This window comes from Dermacentor albipictus, chromosome 8 (genome assembly GCF_038994185.2).
Source record: "Dermacentor albipictus isolate Rhodes 1998 colony chromosome 8, USDA_Dalb.pri_finalv2, whole genome shotgun sequence".
NCBI lineage: Eukaryota > Metazoa > Arthropoda > Arachnida > Ixodida > Ixodidae > Dermacentor > Dermacentor albipictus.
In genome coordinates this window covers 34,965,215-34,982,786 of record NC_091828.1, presented here as the reverse complement: position 1 = coordinate 34,982,786, position 17,572 = coordinate 34,965,215, and the positions used below count along the sequence as shown (strand labels likewise).

At 44.4% G+C, this 17,572-nt stretch overlaps 1 protein-coding gene across 1 annotated transcript; it reads left to right on the top strand.

Moving 5' to 3' along the window:
• Positions 1 to 726: 726 nt before the first annotated feature.
• LOC135901535 (monocarboxylate transporter 12-like) lies at positions 727 to 14,925 on the top strand. The gene is made up of 4 exons (XM_065431371.2): positions 727 to 1,109; positions 10,470 to 10,613; positions 11,588 to 12,571; positions 14,516 to 14,925. Exons 1-4 carry the CDS (start codon positions 890 to 892, stop codon positions 14,728 to 14,730), a joined length of 1,563 nt encoding a protein of 520 aa, XP_065287443.2. The 5' UTR covers positions 727 to 889; the 3' UTR covers positions 14,731 to 14,925.
• The last annotated feature ends 2,647 nt before the right edge of the window (positions 14,926 to 17,572 follow it).

The window sequence follows — 17,572 nt, the reverse complement described above, 5'->3', positions numbered from 1 at the left end:
CAGCAACAATTATGTGGGCATGAGCCATGTTTTGATGCAACAACAATAAAAGTGAATGTCCAATAGGACGTGTTATGGGCTAGTTGGCCCATTCTTGCATCATTTTACAAAATCGCATGCCTTGGACAGCACAGTGAAACAGACGATGGACGTGTTTCATTTGTCTGTGTTACTGCCCCTTTCAAGCTGTACGCTTTTGTTAATCCATGCCAATAATAGGGTGCTGCTCTTTAGTGTGAGGTATCGCTGATGTCGTAGTAAATGAGTGCAGAGCCGAAGTAATCCCTGATTTCTGCTGGCCTTTTCTTTCTTTTTTTTTTTTTTACTAAAACGTAAACAGTCCCAATACAAAGGTCTTGACGGCTCCATGTTGCGGCGTATTTGTATTTTATTGATGTGAGATAGATTGGATCAGCCACAGTGTTTCTACTCCCATGGCCAGGTTGTTGACTCGGTCGCATAATGCCCTATTGTTCTGATTCTCCGCGCCACTTCGCCAGCCAATGGAAGCGATAAGCCAAAGTGAGCTGCAGGGATTCAATGCGAAAGACCGTTCAGCCTTTACCTGCCACAGGCTCGTCAGCGGCGTTTTCGCTTAAACACGTGATTCCGTCTCTCGTTTCTACACTAGCGGAGTAGCATTTACCACAGGATAGGCCCCCGTAGCTATAGTGCACGAGACAAAAGTGCAAACGTCATTATTTGTTTATTTCTGCTGAAGGACAACTCTAATGCGAAGCGGCCGTACTTAGTTGCCTCTGCGTGAACTACTACATAAATGTGGTCATTCGACAAACCATCGTTCCTCGACGTTAATTGACTTATTGATAGTTAAAAAGGTCTCAAGAAAAACTACGCGAAAAAGTGGCTCCAAGGGCTTGGCAGAATCATGCCGGGGGCTCGTCCGCTGAAGAATGACCCCCAGTTTGGGGTTGACTCAAGGTGGAGTTGGATCAACGCGGGCTTCTGCAGTTGGGTGCTGTTCCTGGCTATGGCCACGCCCCGCGTTACCGCCGTCTTCTTTTACGGTGTCATCGAGACATTCAGGGTGAGCAGAGGGGAGGCGTCCTGGTCGGTGTCGCTGGCGGGCACCCTGTTGGTGCTAGCAGGTACGTAATTGTTCCATTTGTTTGTTCGCCTAATTAGACATCTGGGGCGGCTTCTTTTAGCTGAACCAATTTCAGAGGAATTTGCATTACATAACTTCTGCCTGTCACATTTACCATGTGCGCCAAGCGGTCCAAATCATACAGCTGCAATTCTTCGGCAAAGTGATATGCAAGACAGTTCCCATTAACTACGACCTGCTGTCGAGTTGGGTGGGTATTACAACCGGACGACAGGCGCACAATTAAAAAAAAGATGCTCGACCGGATCTTGGTTTAGTCCGCTATTTATTTATTTATTTATTTTTACCCTCAGGGTTTGAACATTACAGAGGGGAGGGGCATATTACAGACGAAAATTGGAAAAACAGTTGATACAATCACAATAAGAAGCATGAAAAATCACCAGCTTAATACAAAAATGAACTGAAACAGTCGCATCCAAGATAAAGCAGAGTAATTTGAACATCTGAAACTAAAACAACAACAAGCAAAAAACAGAAGGATAAATTCAATACAAATAATTAAGCAATATTAAGCATGTTATGCAAGAAATCCTTAAAGCGCGTTGTATCCGTGATAGCTGTAGCTGCTCATGGCAGCTGATTCCATTCGGAGGTGGTTCTAGGTAAGAATGCATGTGAATAGGTTACATTTCTACAACGAGGAACATCAACTTTTTGGAAGTGGTCAATGCTAGATGAAATGAAAGGAGGGGATTTAATGAACTGATTGCGGAGATGATTGTTGTGATAGTAAATTTTATGAAAAAGAGCGAGCCGGGCTATTTTACGCCGAATTGTAAGTTCTGGAAGGTTAAGTAGGGACTTCATCATGGTAACAGTGGCTGTGCGGTCATAATTGGATAAGATGAAGTGAACGGAAGGATTCTGCACCCTTTCAAGTTCTTTTATCAGTGTAGTATCACCGGGATCCCAGATAGATGATGCGTATTCAAGTGACGGACGAATGTAGGTTGTGTAGAGAATCTTTTTAAGGGATGGGGGTACCATATAAAAGTTTCTTCAAAAGTACCCAAGTGATCGGTTAGCTTTGGTGACGACGTGCCTCACATGATGGTTCCATGATAGGTTACTACAAATGTTAACACCGAGATATTTGCAAGATGAAACAGACTCAAGAGGCGTATTATTAAGATGATAGTGTGGTGATGCTAATAAGGTGTGGGATACGCGCATTGATTTGCATTTCGAAATGTTCAATTCCATGTTCCACGTTTGACACCAGGAATGTATAGTATTTAAGTCAGTCTGAAGTAAGGCAACATCGTCTTGGTTAGTTATTTTCCGATAAATTATATAGTCATCCGCAAATAGGCAAATCTTTGATGAAATGTTATCGGGTAAGTCATTCATGAAAATAAAAAAAATTAATGGTCCCAATACAGACCCCTGGGGAACTCCCGATAGCACTGGCTGGACTGGGGAATTAACATTATTTGCGGAAACAAACTGAGTACGGTTAAAAAGGAAAGCTCGAATCCAGTTTAGAACATTGGGATCTAGATTTAACTGGCGGAGCTTAAAAAGTAGTAAATGATGACTAACCTTTTACTAACCTTTTACTAACCTTGTGAAATGCTTTGGAGTAATCTAAAAAATATAGTCTATTGTGAATCCAGAATCAAGTAAATGATGCAGGTCGTTAGTGAAGACTAGAAGCTGTGTTTCGCCAGAAAAATTTTTGCGGAAGCCATGTTTTGAGTGTGTAAAAAAACTGGCATGACTCAAGAAAATTGACAAGGTGAGTGAAGATAATGTGTTCAAAAACTTTACATGGAACAGATGTGAGTGAAGTTGGACGGAAATTGTATGGATTGTTTGGATGGAGAGCAGTAATCAACCCGTGATTATTTATATCACCATTTATCCTAGCTGTTCATGATTTTTTATATTGCTTTAATTTCTGTGTCCTTATACGTGAGAGCTTCCGAAAAGCTTATCTCATAATTATATTCTTTTAACACAGTCATCGGCAATCCAGAGTTTTGTCGCTTTCTTATAGGGGTGGAGACATCAAAATTTTCGTTCATGCGTTTGTTGATTCAAACGTTGCGTCATGCTTCAGGGAGCACGATACACACACCGGAATTCATATATATCCGATAAATAATTTAATAATAGCATTATTATACCGAGCGATTTCGGTTTCGGTTTCTGGGCTTCGGGGGATGCTATGATGTCACAGAGGAGGAAACGCAACATGGATTGATCACGTAGGCCACAAAAAATAGTGACGTAAAACTATGCTGCGTCGTCTGCTCGCGCATACGCGTGCTCTGCCAGCAGAGGTCAACAACTGGCGATTCGAAGTGCATGTCGCGATTATTATAATTATTGCGAAGAGCGACAACAACGGTAAGAAAATATTGTGGCTTGTGAGAGTCATTGTGATTCATTCCGAAGCACCGTAAGCTTTAGCTTTGAAGTGAACCAGAAAAAGCCTAGCGACGATATCGGCGGCGCCGAAGGATCAGAGGCGGTGAAGCTGCCGTCGGTGCCAGAGTGACCACTGCTCGGTCGCTGATTGTCCGCTTCGTCGTACGGCTGCCGCACAAATGGGTCCCGGGCCCGTCCTCTCTACGGCAGGGAACTCTCGCCGTTCGCGAGCAAAACTGCCGTCGCACGGGGGCCCTCGAACGGCAAACGGCGTGCGGCGAGTTTCCGTGCCGGTAACGTGGACGGGCCCTCACATTGAGAAAGGCCAAGCGAACGAGAGACCGCTCCGAGCTGCCGAACTATGCGACTATCCGAGGAGAGAAGCGGACAACACGAACGCCACATACTGGTCCCTTTCGGAGTCGGCCGGCTAGTGTTAAACTTGAAGGCCCGTCCGCACGGCAACTCGCCGCACGCAGTTTGCCGTTCGCGGGCCGCCGTACGGCATTCGTGTCGTCCACTTCTCTCCTCTTGTGTACGTGTCTGCACGCCTTACCCCTTCTTTGCATTAAGAAAGGATTTCTATATGCCTGTAGCTCGGTCATAGTGGAGGCTACGCTCGGTCGCTCGGCTCAGCAGGCTGCGTAATCTGCATTTCATCGCTACTCATCATACGTCACGTTTTTGTGCTGGTGTGCTATCACGTCAATATTTTCGTTCCTCCTCTGTGACGTAGTAACTGCCGCGCTAGCGATGGGTCTCGACTACGAGAAGGAGTTTTTAATGACTTTTATGCGAAGCATATTACGAGAGCTCAACCCAGCTCCTCAGGCGCGGCGGTGTCGCCTTGAAACCACGTGACACCGTGACGTCACGACAGAGGAGAAGTGGCTTTGGCTCAACTCTTGCAAGACGGGCTGGGTGGGAATCGAACCAGGGTCTCCGGAGTGTGGGACGGAGACGCTACCACTGAGCCACGAGTACGATGCTTCAAAGCGGTACAAAAGCGCCTCTAGTGAATGCGGTGTTGCCTTAGAAACGAGCTGTTTCTAAGGCGTGCGTCTCTTGCTCAGGCGCACATTTCGTTGCCGCGCCGAACGCTGCTTTGCTCGACGCTCACCGCGTCCAATGCGGGGCGCGTAGTCGCTGCCCTGTAGCCCATTGTCTTACACCGCTTGGCGGGTCGACGGGAACGCTGTCGCGTTGCACTCTTGAAGGCGAAGCAGTAATGCATGAGTTGTTTCTTCGTCTAGCCGAACCAAATATAGCCAAGCAACAGCAGTTCACCAGGCTAAACAGTAGTTCAACAACTAAAATAAAGGCTAGTATGCTTCGCATCCTGGGCTTAACCTTACCTAAGCCACAGCCATTTTTTTGGAGCTGAATTAAAATTATTTTGAAATGTTTGCAGCGTCCAATACCTAGTTCTGGGTGTCCTTGCATACGGAAGCAGCCAACAACATGCTTTTTATAGCCTCAAAATTTGGTGTCCCAACCACTTTAAACTTTCTAACACTTACCAAAGGAAACGAACATTCGTAAATTTCAATAAATTTCTGAAGAACAGAATTGTATAAAAGCTTGGAATCGAATTTTCCTTTATCTCAAATTTCATTGCAATTTACAGATGTGATATCTTGACTGAAAATACCTATTTCACGCTTAGTTATCACTGGCGTGGCTTTTGTCAAGAGTTCTGAGGTAACCTGTGGAAATGTGCGCTTATGAATGAAATAGAAAAAGCGTAAATGATCATTCACAACACTTATAAGCCCATCCGCTTTCACGTCACCTCCATCATAATCAGTCAGACACAAATCCGTCAAGGTTTCACTGGATGCAGTGACTTGAGCAGGGGGAGCAATATTGTTTGAAAAGCCATACATTGATAACATGTCAACAAATTCACTAACTGACGTATTACCAGATTGTAACCAATCAATGTTAAAGTCACCCAGGCATTTGTAGTGACGATAGAGAGTGAAGCAATACTTAAAGTCGACGGAAAATTTTTGCGAATGACCTTGAAGGTCCATAAGCAACGGAAGCTATGATTGTTCTACATTTTACGAAAAAAAATTGTAATGGGACGATATGGCATAGTATTCAGCCATAACTTCATAATGCACAGATTTTTTTATGTATAAAACAATGCCACCGCCTTTCTTCCTACGTGTATCTCCTCAAGCATTCAGGTTTGTAGCCCTCGATTTTAATTACGTCTTGAGTGGCTTTGTACCTAGTTTCCGCAAAGACGAAAACACAGAGAAAGGAATACAACACGAGCGGACACTCCCATAGAGCCCAGCGGCCCAATTGACTGCAGCGCACCAAGCCGTCGGCGTTAATACCAAGTCACACTTCCGGTTTCGGTTCTGTGCGCGCACGCTGTTTGAATGCTAGCTGGCACGCTTCACGCAGGCACCGCTGCTTTTTTTTTTTTTGCTTCTACAGATCTACCCCGCGTGGTCTTCGTGCAAAATCGTTTTATTAATAAGTAAAATTGATTGCGAATGATCTTCACAAGCCTCCACCGAATATGGGCCACGTGCAATTTCATAAAGACGCAAGACGCCTTGTGAAAGGAGGAACTGTTTCTTTTATTCTATATAAATGCTCGTTACGGGCTTTTTGTGCATGCATCCAACGTTGTGGCACCAGGTAAGCAGCAGTACTTCACGTACCAAGCTCCACCGAATGACGTCAGCTGAAAAAATTAATTGCGAGCGATATCATTTTGGCATTAACATGTAAGAATAATGCGTGTAGAAGCATCTTATCAAGAAGGTTTTAAGACGAAATCCGTACATGTCTCATCGTTCAATCCACTTTGAACGTCCTTGAACGAAAACGGGCCAACAGCACGTATCGTATACAAAATGCTGGCTTTCCCATAACCGAGAGTAATGTAAGCCTGAAATGGTCACCGGTAAAGCAGATTGGTTGTAGTAATTGCGACGATTGCTCACAACCATCTCACTACCGTAACGACCATCCGTGGCACGCCAGACGCTGCCGGCCTGGTCAGGCAGCGTGGCGCCATATCCCTCGAAGGAGGCGGCGCGAAGTTCCGCCAGCGGCGTGAATTCCGCGCCGCGGAACTTACTGACCGTTGGCGTTGAGCACAAGCAACCCTGTCTCTGCACCAAAAGATGACAATCAAGTGTATGGTGCACTGCACCTGCCTTTTCAACGCCGCTGCTGGAAATGACAAACTTCAGCGTACAAGAAGTTACAGCTTGAGTGATAATGTGAACAAACGTTCGCAAGAAATCGTAAGCAGTGTTTTTTTATAACTTGTTTGGGTAGTAACTAGCGTATATAATGCGGTCCTTTACAAGGGCTTCGTAACTAGAGACCAAATTTTCTTAAATTTTGTCTGGTTGCCCAGATGCTTACCTTTTACTCTTGCAAAGATGCCCGGATGTTTTCGTTTTGTTCTCGCCCTATTCACGTCCCATTCTCGTCTTGAGTGCCGTGTAACAGCTCTGCATTTTAGCTCAAGGTGTCTTGAAGGTCGCCCACATCGGGGGTTAAAAGCATTTCATGCTTAAAAGGATTAGTGAGCTCTCCAGAGAGTTAAAGGCAGTTGAAGGGCGCCAAAGCATGACTGGGCATTAGATGATGGCAAATCGAATTAGAAGGAATAAAAGTAAATTAAGAGTAATCAAAGCAAATTAGAAAGCGATTGAGGAAGGAGGACAAAGTTGTTTAAGGGGAATCGAACTGAATTAAGATGGCTCAATTAGATTTAAGCGGAATTAAAGTGAATTAGGAAGGAGGACAATGCGGTTTAAGAGGAATCAAACTGAATTAGGATGAATAAATGCGATTTAAATGGAATCACAATGAGTACAGAGGACTCCAATGATTTAAGAGTACTCAAAGCGAATTAAAATGGATTACTAAGCGAATTAACACCATGACTAAGTGTATTACGACGATCACTAAGTGAATTAGGAGGAATCAAAGCTAATTAGGAAGGGGGATGGAGCAAATTACGTCAACTCAAAGCGAGCTAAGAAGGACGACAAGCGAATTAAGAGGAACCAAACCGAAGTAAAAGGGATGACAAAGCGAATTAAGTGGAATCAAACCACATTACGAGGTATGACTCAGTGATTAAACTGGATGACTCAGAAATTAAGATTGATGACTCAGCGGTAATAAAGTGTCTAATTAACGTGCCTAGATAAATGCATCGGCAGTTGAGCTTTGAACTTCAAGTCGTCTTAGGAATAACATAAAAGACCCTGTAACTTTTTCGTTCTCTTCGTTTTGCATACCGTGAATCTCAGTGTTTTAAAGGCGGCTGTACTGCTCTATTTCGTTTAACTGGGCTATCACTGCGTGGGGATTTGGAGAAGTGTCAGACTCCAAACGTTCAATACAGTTGCTGACGGCCACAATTTCAGTATCATGATTGTCAGCCTAGTTAATTATTTCGTTATAGTTGTCAGACAGCAATTGGATAGATGCCTGAATGTCACTTATGCCTTTGACAACTTCTAACAAGGCGTCCACTTGGGCCCCAAGCACAAGCGTTCAAATGTTTCCATTTAGCTGCTTTAGCTTACATTCAAGTCCTTGGCTTTCAGACAAGTTGGATAACGCATCGCCCCTTTTCTTCGTTTGTTTGATGTGCAGCACACTTCAAATAGTTTTTCAAGGAGCCGCCTATGCTGCGAAAGGCAGGCACAATAATTCCAGAACATTTACCAACACGGTATGAAAGTTTACACATTGTACACACAAAGGGTATTTCTTCGAGCCGAATGTCTTCATTGCATGCAGAGCATTCAATCGTAATAACAGCGGGCAACTGTTAACCAGAGGCACAGCAGCAGCAGGGAACGCTGCAAGCTTAAGTGCGAGTTGGAACCAAAATAACAGCATCCTGCAACAGTGGCACAAGTGCGTAAGAAGAGATGCTGCGTGGCGTCCGCTGCCACTTCTGTGCCGGAAAAGCGAAGAATCTAGAATTCGGCTTCCTTTTAACGTCCTTCGTCTTCAGGTGTGGTTCACTGTATGGTTCATTCTACACTGGGCGCACAGGACAACAGCGTGCATCAAGGAGCCATCTTCCTCGGCTTCCATCTTAGCATCCCCAGCATACAGCCCGACGCGGGACCCTAACTTATCGCACTAGGATTTTATGCATCCGGCGTCGCCGTCACAGCGATGGCGACGCCGAAAAATTGCCTTGGCTGTCCATGCATCGCATTTACTAACTTTCTACTTAAAATATATAATATCATCTCACAAGTATATTCTAAAGTAAACCTACCTCGTAATAAAATAATTCATTATATTCATCAGTCCTTTGGTTCCCATGATTTTCTTTAGCTATTCGGTATGTGCGAGTGAGTGTGCGCCATTCTTGGCCAATCCTCCGGAATGGGGATGTGGCACTGTGACAAAGCATTAAGTGAATCCTCAATGCAGCTGGTTGCGTATCGCATCTCTATGTGCACACACTTTTTATCACTAATATTTCCTGAACAAACATCATACATCATATATCGCATTCGTCCTCGTGACATCGCTGCGTAAGCATCTCACACTGCGCATCCGCATTATTTGGTGTTTACAGTGTATACATATAGTGCCTAAACATAAGCGGTGTAGTGTTTAAACAAAATAACGAGTACGGGGGCTGTTAAGAATGGCCAGCTGCAGTGCAAGATTGCCACCCACTTACGACTATGACGGCAACATCCCGGCGCTGTTAAGAATTGCCATCTGCAGTGCAAGATTGCCACCCACTTACGACTATGACGGCAACATCCCGGGAGCGTCGCCGCTAACATTGCCACAACGTGGCTAAATCGACTTTGTGACGGAATGAGTTCGGCGGGCCAACTATTGTTCCCAAACTCCCCAACGAGCTACCCGGAACGGCTCCGAGTTCTACGAGGCCCCTCTGACGTCGGTTCCGGACCTTCGAACGTGTGTGATTTTGTGCGTGTAGACCGCCCTGCGGAGAGGCGGCTAGTTTGCGATCACCAAACGAACGTTCGCACCGTCTTGTATCGCGGGAGGACCGAGTGTTTAAAAACTGCTGGTGTGCGGATGCTCTACACACTTCTCTTGAGCAGTCATGTTGGACTGACACTCTCTCTCAAGCAGTCATGTTAGACTGATGTACTTTCTCAAACAGTTATGTTAGACTGATATAAATATTGTAAATAAACCCATATTCCTCGTTCTCGATGAGAAGCAGTCCTTCTCTTCATCAACGTCCTCAGCGTGGATAAGTTGGACGACGGCATGGGCCAGCTACCTTCTAATTCATGCTCGACTCCAATCTTGACAACGGATCACGAACAATAGGATTGAGCCCCCAATCCTGACAGGGCCCGAACTGTCAATTACTAACAAAGGCAATGTGCATCTGTCTGCGCATAGTCTGCAGCCTGCAAGTGTAAACTATGTTTGCGTAAGCTTAAGATTTAGGCAGAAGGAAGGATACCACTGCTCGTGAACATACGGCAACTTATGATATTACAAATAAAGGCACAAACTGCATTTGCGACACCTCGATCTGCTTATTTGGGCGCGAAACACCCCTGTTTGAATTTTCCTTTTCTTTGCCATGAAGAAGGGGCACGTATGCGCTATGCTGTGTATATTAATTATTTCCTATATTTTCTGGGGGTGGCACAATATACCATTTGTGAGCAGCGCCCCTGGTGTACTGTCCTCTTTGATCGCGTTACTTTGCACTACAATGCCTTCAATACATAAAAATTGCCTGAGAATAATATGATGTTTGTGGTGGATAAACGCTAGCGGTGCATGAGGTTGCAGGTCACAAAAAGGATAGAAATAAACACATTGGTAAGCGTCACCGTTATTTGTACAGAATTTAGTGCACAGTACTTGACTAACGCTTACCTTCACATACAGAAAAACTTGTTCCGTGGATCTGCATAATCACTGTTTGTTTGTTTTTCCGACGCAGGCCCGATAGCTGGCACCCTCTGCCAGCGCTTTTCGTGCCGGACCGTCCTGATAGCCTGCTCGTCTGTGGCAGGGATCGCTGCAAGTTTATGCTACCTGGCGGAAAATCTTATATTTATCACCATTTCCTTCGGTATTGTTCACGGTAAGTCTTAAGTGTGGTCAAAGCGCATGAGTTTATTGGAAAGGATGACCGATAGGGAAGTAGTAGGATACGAAATATAAAAGAAACAGTCGATCAAATTGAACGAGTTCGTTACCTTGAAAAACTTGTAAAATGAGCACGCAATCTGCAAATTTTACTTTATGGCCGAAATTAAAGGGGATGGTGAAAGCCGAAAGAAAACGCGATTTATATCAAAGGTGCTTACGCACATACATGTGCTTTACAACCTTCACAAAACCGTTATATCGTTTTGCAAATAATTGGCACTACATTGCGATTCACAGGAATGGTGATTCACTGAACTTCTCTTTGACAAGTGTTTCAAGACGAAGCATTCTAACTTCTCGCTATAGCGCATGGGTTAGAGTGCTTGCAATGCGATTTAGTCGTCTGTAAGCTATGTCGGAAGCAAGGTTATCATGGCTGAAAGCTGGGCGAATCAGCCACTGGCATTACGAAAAATGTTTAAAACATCTGGAAAATTCCACGTAACTTGAGATAGTCATAATCGAACCTCACTGCTCAGTATGACCAATATACAAACAGAGCAAGCCTTCAACGTGCGGTTTCGATATTCTGAAATTGACATCATTCGAGGCAAACTATGTATACGTAGGAACTGCTTTGTAAACTGTTCTCTACACTCATAGCCGCTTCATAAAAAAGATGTGTAGGGGATAACAAACAACATGCATGTCTGTGTGCTTAATTATATAGTAAGGTAGCACAAAAAAAACGGAAAAGGAAGATTCCAAGTGACAGAAAAAACAGAAAAAGAAATGCGGCAGTACTACTGTCATTCAGCAAACACCAACTCCCCATGAAAAAGTGATTGTGCGTGTGTGTGCGCGCTTGTACATATGCGTGTGCGTGCGTGTGTCTGGTATCACTTGTGCATATACTGCCCTGACTTTTGTCGAATATTTTACAAATACCTGAACGTTCTCGTGCAGGCTGCGCCCTATGCGGCATGTACGTCGCTGCCAATGTCTTGGTGGCGCAGCACTTTGAGAAGCGAAGGGCCATGGCCTGCAGCCTCGTGTACACAGCGAGTGGCCTCAACAACGTCGTTTTTCCTCCCCTGATGGAGTTCCTACGCACAACCTACGGCGTTCGCGGAGCGTTCCTGCTGTACGGAGCTATCCTCCTAAACATGATTCCACCTGTCATCGTCCTTAGGAGCCCGCCGTGGCTCACCAAGCCGAACTGTGCGCCGAGAAATGCGGAACGTGAAGCGGATAACCCGGGAAAAGTGACAGATGTTGAGAACAATGCGTCAAGTGAAGACGTCGCGTCAGCGGACGTGTCGAAGAATTCTTCGTCCTACTCACAAAATGGGTCAATGTGTAAACACTCGGCGAGCACTTCGATGAGCACCGAGGGAATGGGTTCACAGGCCTGTTTGTGTGAAGACAAAAGCGCAGCAAAGATGACGCAAACTAAGAAAGTCTTGGCATTCCTTAGACCCAGCCCTACGACTAAGCAGTTTTTGACATTCTCTTTTCTAGTCCACGGCCTTTCTTTCGCAGCAGTTTTCTTCACCGCAGGCCTATTCGTCATGATACCGGCCGATCTTGCCAGAGACCGCGGCCTGAAGCCTTCAGATTATGTGTATGTCCTGCAAGCTTTTTCTGCTGCAGACGTCTCGCTTCGAGCAGTCGTTGGCTTCGCCATCGACTCGCGCATCTTATCTATCGAATCGTCGATGCTGCTGGGATACGTGGTGCAGGGAGTCGCTTACGAGTGGCTCGTGTGGGCTGGGGCGCTACCGCCAATGATGGCCGCTGCGTTTTTCCTGGGCGCCACCTGCGGTTCGAGACTGTCTCTGCAGGCGCCCGCCTTGGTCCAGGACTTCGGCATCAGCATTTTGCCGATGATGATGGGCGGAGTGGGCTTCTGCGCTGGTGCATCGCTTCTCGTGCGACCACTACTGATCGGTAAGCACAACATAAACCCGGGATAAACGGGTCACTTACCAGTCCCGTTTAAATTGACTTATTCACTGGAAATTCTACAGCACCAACTGCATGGGGAGCTTCTTACTGCAAACATTTTTTTCATATTAGCTCCTTAGAGGAGATAAAAAACCTGGAATGTCGCGTACCCCTGCTGTCTACGGGCGAGCAAAACTGGCAACACCACCTCACGTTTACATCACTGAGCCCTGCCTGTATTTTATTTCTCCAGTTTTATTACTATTTTCTTTTTTTGCTTGATCGGGTACTCACATTTACCGATTGTGAAACTTCTGCATTCGATGAATTACCGGTCACGTACTATGCTCGAAGTTGTAGGCAGTGCACCTGACGTATACATGGCTTTATGTGTGTGACCTTGAGTTTCCAAGAGGAAGCACGCCTCCCTCTAGAGGAACGTCGCGAAAGCTTTCGTTCGAAATTTTAGCTACTATCGTGTCGTGCAGCATGGTTTGATACACTCCAGACATAATAATCAGCTGGTAATCACTCAAAGCGCTTGTCTCTCTATTGACACTCGAATCTGGTGAGGACTAGCATGTTGCTCTAGTTAGTTCTGGATCATTGCGCTTTTTTGCGTTTTTGCTAAGAAGAAAAGCTTACTAAGTGAAGGCACCGCATTTCGTGAACATAATAACGTGGCCACAGCCGAAGTTAGAGGCCTGCCATAAGGTGAAAAAAAAATACCAACTCGGCATGAAGAGAAGCTCGACTAGTTTCACAGCGTTACCGACTATCATTAGGTGTTTGCTGGTTCCCCTACCTTTACAGTGACTGGCTGCTGTTGGACGCGATTGGGCGGTACCAGACATAGTGTAAACAAACACTGGATATAGTACAAACACATGTGGCCCTCTGGTCGAAGCTGACGCCGCTGTTGCGATTCGGTCAAAATTTCATCTCCTTCATGCCATTGTGGTAATTCCTTCGCTTTTATGTCATCATCATTACTCCGCCATATTCACTCGGTCGTCGTCACTGAGTTGTCATATCCTCGTCATCGCATGTGCATTGTCATTCCATCATCGTCGTCCCATAATGGTCACCGCATCATCGCCATTCCTTCGTAGGCAACAACATTATCACAACGATGACTTATAATGATGGGATGACCGAACTGGAATGACCATCACAGTGTGACGATGGAAGCTGGAACGGCTCTGCTGCCCCCATTGTTTCAAATAACGACTTCACCTTTAATTCAAGCTCGCCATCGAAGAACATTTTATCATGTAACCTTCCACAGCTGCAGTCCTGCCCAGCCCTCACACATTGCCTTGCATGGAAATCTTTCATGTCCACGTAATAAATAAATAAATAAATAAACTGTCCCTATACTAGACTCTATGCTCCCATTAACCGTTAAGGGCCGGCCTATCCCATCGATAACGCAGGCGGCGCGCCGCCCTGACCAATGAGCAGGCGCCACAAGAAATGGCATTTAGACTCGTTAGATTACCCTGCCCATGTATTCTGCAGTGTCAGGTGATCATAGAAGTAAATTGCAATTGGTTTCGGGACTGCTGCCACTATCCTGTCAGTTGTCTATGCTTCCAGTTGGAGCGAGGTGGAATAAAGTGGAATAAAGTAGATTAAATTGGATTAAAGTATATCAAGGATAGTACATAAACAGTAAGGTGGATTAAGGTAAAGTTCTAACGGACACGTGGCAAGATATGACGCCATTTATCATGGCCACGGGACAATTAGAAGTGAAATTGTTTCCTCGATGCTCACGTCACGTGTCACGTCATGACAAGTGACACGTCGTAATGCTTTCGCATTCAATTCACGTAAGGATAATTAAGTGACTGTCAATTTTTATTGTGCACTAGTGTTCTCATGGCCCGCAAGGCTTAAACCAGCGGGCCACTTTATTTTAACGTACAATTTCTTTTTGTGCAGGTTACTACAGAGACACGCTTGGCGACTACACTGGTCTGCTGCATTCAATGGCTGCCCTCAACGGGTTCTTTGTATGCTTGTGGACGGCAAAACTTATCGCGAAGAGGAGGGCGATGATGAAGTTGAAAGCTAGGGAAAACGAGGAAACAAGCAGAACTGATCTACACCAATCTGGAAGTGACATGAAATGCACTGGAGAATCACCGGCTACTTGAAGTGCTTCGAGCTGTAGTTATGGAAATTTACATAGTACGGCGCCTAAAAGGTAAAGTATCAGTGACTGTTTACAACGCTAAGCTAGACTCCCAAAGGCTGCTGCCATAGGCGGTTTATGCCCTTCGAAGGACACAGTTTTTTGCAGATCATTAGAGTTATCAAATACATATAATAATTAAATACTTCGCAACTGAGTTCTCTAATTTAGCAATCACATTATGTTTATATACTACAAACTTCAAGACAATCATACTCAAAAAGATCGCAATTTTGTTCTGTTTTTCAAATGCGCCTGTTTTCCTATATATTCAACACCAAAGTTGACACGCATTGCGATTATTTTGCTTTTAGATGAAACACACGACACAAACACTAACTTCCCTTGTGGCGTAGGTCATTCCGTATAGCACGCTATTTTCAGACCCCGTTGCAGCTGATAACAGCTGAGCTCCTGCTCTTATCTGGGAAAAACAAGATTTCCTTGCCCTCCTCAACCGTCTGCGTCGCATGAAAGGGAGGGGGGGGGGTGACTTTGAGTAGAGACTGCCGCCTCCGAACGTTGATTACGAATATCCTAGAAACAAGAAAAGCGTTCGGGGAGAATCAAACAAAATAGTATTGCCGTCGTGCGACTGTCTTGATACTTGCAATATTAACGCATACCATAACCGCGGGATTGAAAAATTTATTAACATATTTTTTGCTAACTGTTCAAGGCTAATAGTAATTGTTCGCCAACGCCTGTGCTCCTGCGCAATCCCCTATGCAATCAGCATTTGCTTAGTTATGGCATAGCCTTTTCATTGACCTGTTGGCGCCCAGCATGCTTTTAAATGAACAGTGCCATTTTCATTTGTAATTAATTAAGCACGAAACACGCAGCGTTCCTTGGTACGCCATTTTGCTAAGAATGGTCCTGCGAAGACGACCGCATTGTAGTTTTTTGTCAGGTGCATGATGTGTTTGCTCTATTCATCGACAAACTTGCAACAGTACTGAACATAGCAGCTGCTGCTATGCATGCAGCTTCTTTATTTTTTTGTCAAGCATCGCATACTCTTGTCGAAAGAAGTTTTTTGGGTAAGCTTTAGAAAAAAAGGGCGTCAACAATAAGAGCATGACATTCCATATGCAATACATATACCGTCGCCAGAAAATGAATGCAGGTGTACTTTGTAAAGTACGCCGGGCCTATGTCTACGCTAGAGGGGTCTGGTTGACCTCAAAGCAAACACGATGGTTATTTTTACCTGTATTTTCTCAAAATATTTCTTGCTTCCTGCAAGAACTTCAGAAACTGTTGCATAAAAGAAATGTATTTAGAATTACATCAACATTGCTAGTATTTCTCCTGGTTCCTTTCTTGATGCCGACCAAATGCCGAGGTTCTTCTCTTCTCAGCTAATAAAGTAGCGAGTGGTGTTAGAGTAAACTTATATAAATAGGAACCACTTAGATATCGCATGAAGAATACTTATAATTAAAGATGGTTCACGTATCCTTCATTAAAAATTTAACGAGTGGGAGGTAACAGAAAACAACAAAGACTGCATATTCCTATGCCAGTCGAGATGAGTTATGCAATAAAAGGAAGGCAACCCAGATTGGTGAACCAGATGTAAGCTCCACGTCTTGAATTGAAAAAAAATTCTAACCTAAATGACCGCTATCCGTCATAAAACAGGATTGTAATGCAAGAACCGAAAGTCATGGGAGGAGCTTGATGTCACCATTCTCTTGAATATTTCAATTACTGCTGAACCAAATGCTGAATGCTTTAGTTTTGAATGCCTGTGCGTTGCCAACTATCGCGTCTAGATCTACGCCAATAATACATTTGTGTTGCGCGCGCCTCTGCAAGCAGCAGCAAACCCCTTCCTTGTTACTTGACGAAGTCATGTTACACACTTGATAAGTAAAAACACCTGCATAACAAACACTATTTCCGACTAAAATCGTAATTTTGCTACCAGAAGGTTTCTGCGGACTTGCACAGTGCGAAAAGATCGTCTGACACGTAAAATATACAACATGTAACTGGTAGATTTTTCTTGGCCTTTGATGGGTTAAAATTGCTGTGGGAATCACTGTTACTCTAGAATAGGTGGTCCTGCGTAGCACATGCGCTACGGCATCACGGCACAAAAGATTGGGAGCTCGATGTACGTAGATTAGGGGCAATGTTTCCACGTCATTCTTCAGCTTGAATAAAAGCGATTACGCAGTTACGCACAGGACGTTTCATGCACCGGCTGTTTCATACATACGCATATTAAGTCGAGTGGTCCATGTACCAAAAATTTACAGGCAGTATATTTTTTTATTTAAGAGCCTTTTACTAAGGTTCAAGCATAAAATGGCATTTTGGGGGATCAAGTAATCGAAAAAGATATGTCAATGGTTGTAGAAGTAGCTCGACAAGATACAGCGTAGGCCGAATACGCACGATATCGGAATGCCAGCAAAGCACTCATTATAATGGTACATATCGAAAACGAATCCAGTAACAACTAAAGCAACATCACGTAACCGGACACATCACAAAATGTTCAAAGCATTACGAAGTTTCACTCCACTTATTAATTAATCATCCAGATGCGTCTGTTAGTACTAAGGCATATAGGTGGGTTTCGTTTGAAAATAAAAGGAAAACGGGAACAATTCTGTTATTTTAAATTTCGCGCTTCTTACGGAAACATTAACCGGAATATCTGATACCGGGAATGCGTAGCTCACTGCGATAACTTTGGGACACTGTATTACTATTATACTTCGGCAGTCCCACTTCAATGTGTATATTGAACAGATTATTAACTCTGATAGGAAAGCAATATTTGTTGC

What these genes read in the sequence shown, in the direction of transcription:
- LOC135901535 (XM_065431371.2), top strand. Translation starts at nt 890, where the DNA reads ATGCCGGGGGCTCGTCCGCTGAAGAATGACCCCCAGTTTGGGGTTGAC. An exon ending in CACCCTGTTGGTGCTAGCAG is followed by an intron (nt 1,110 to 10,469) that starts GTACGTAATTGT and finishes TTTCCGACGCAG; the next exon opens with GCCCGATAGCTGGCACCCTC. An exon ending in CGTGCGACCACTACTGATCG is followed by an intron (nt 12,572 to 14,515) that starts GTAAGCACAACA and finishes CTTTTTGTGCAG; the next exon opens with GTTACTACAGAGACACGCTT.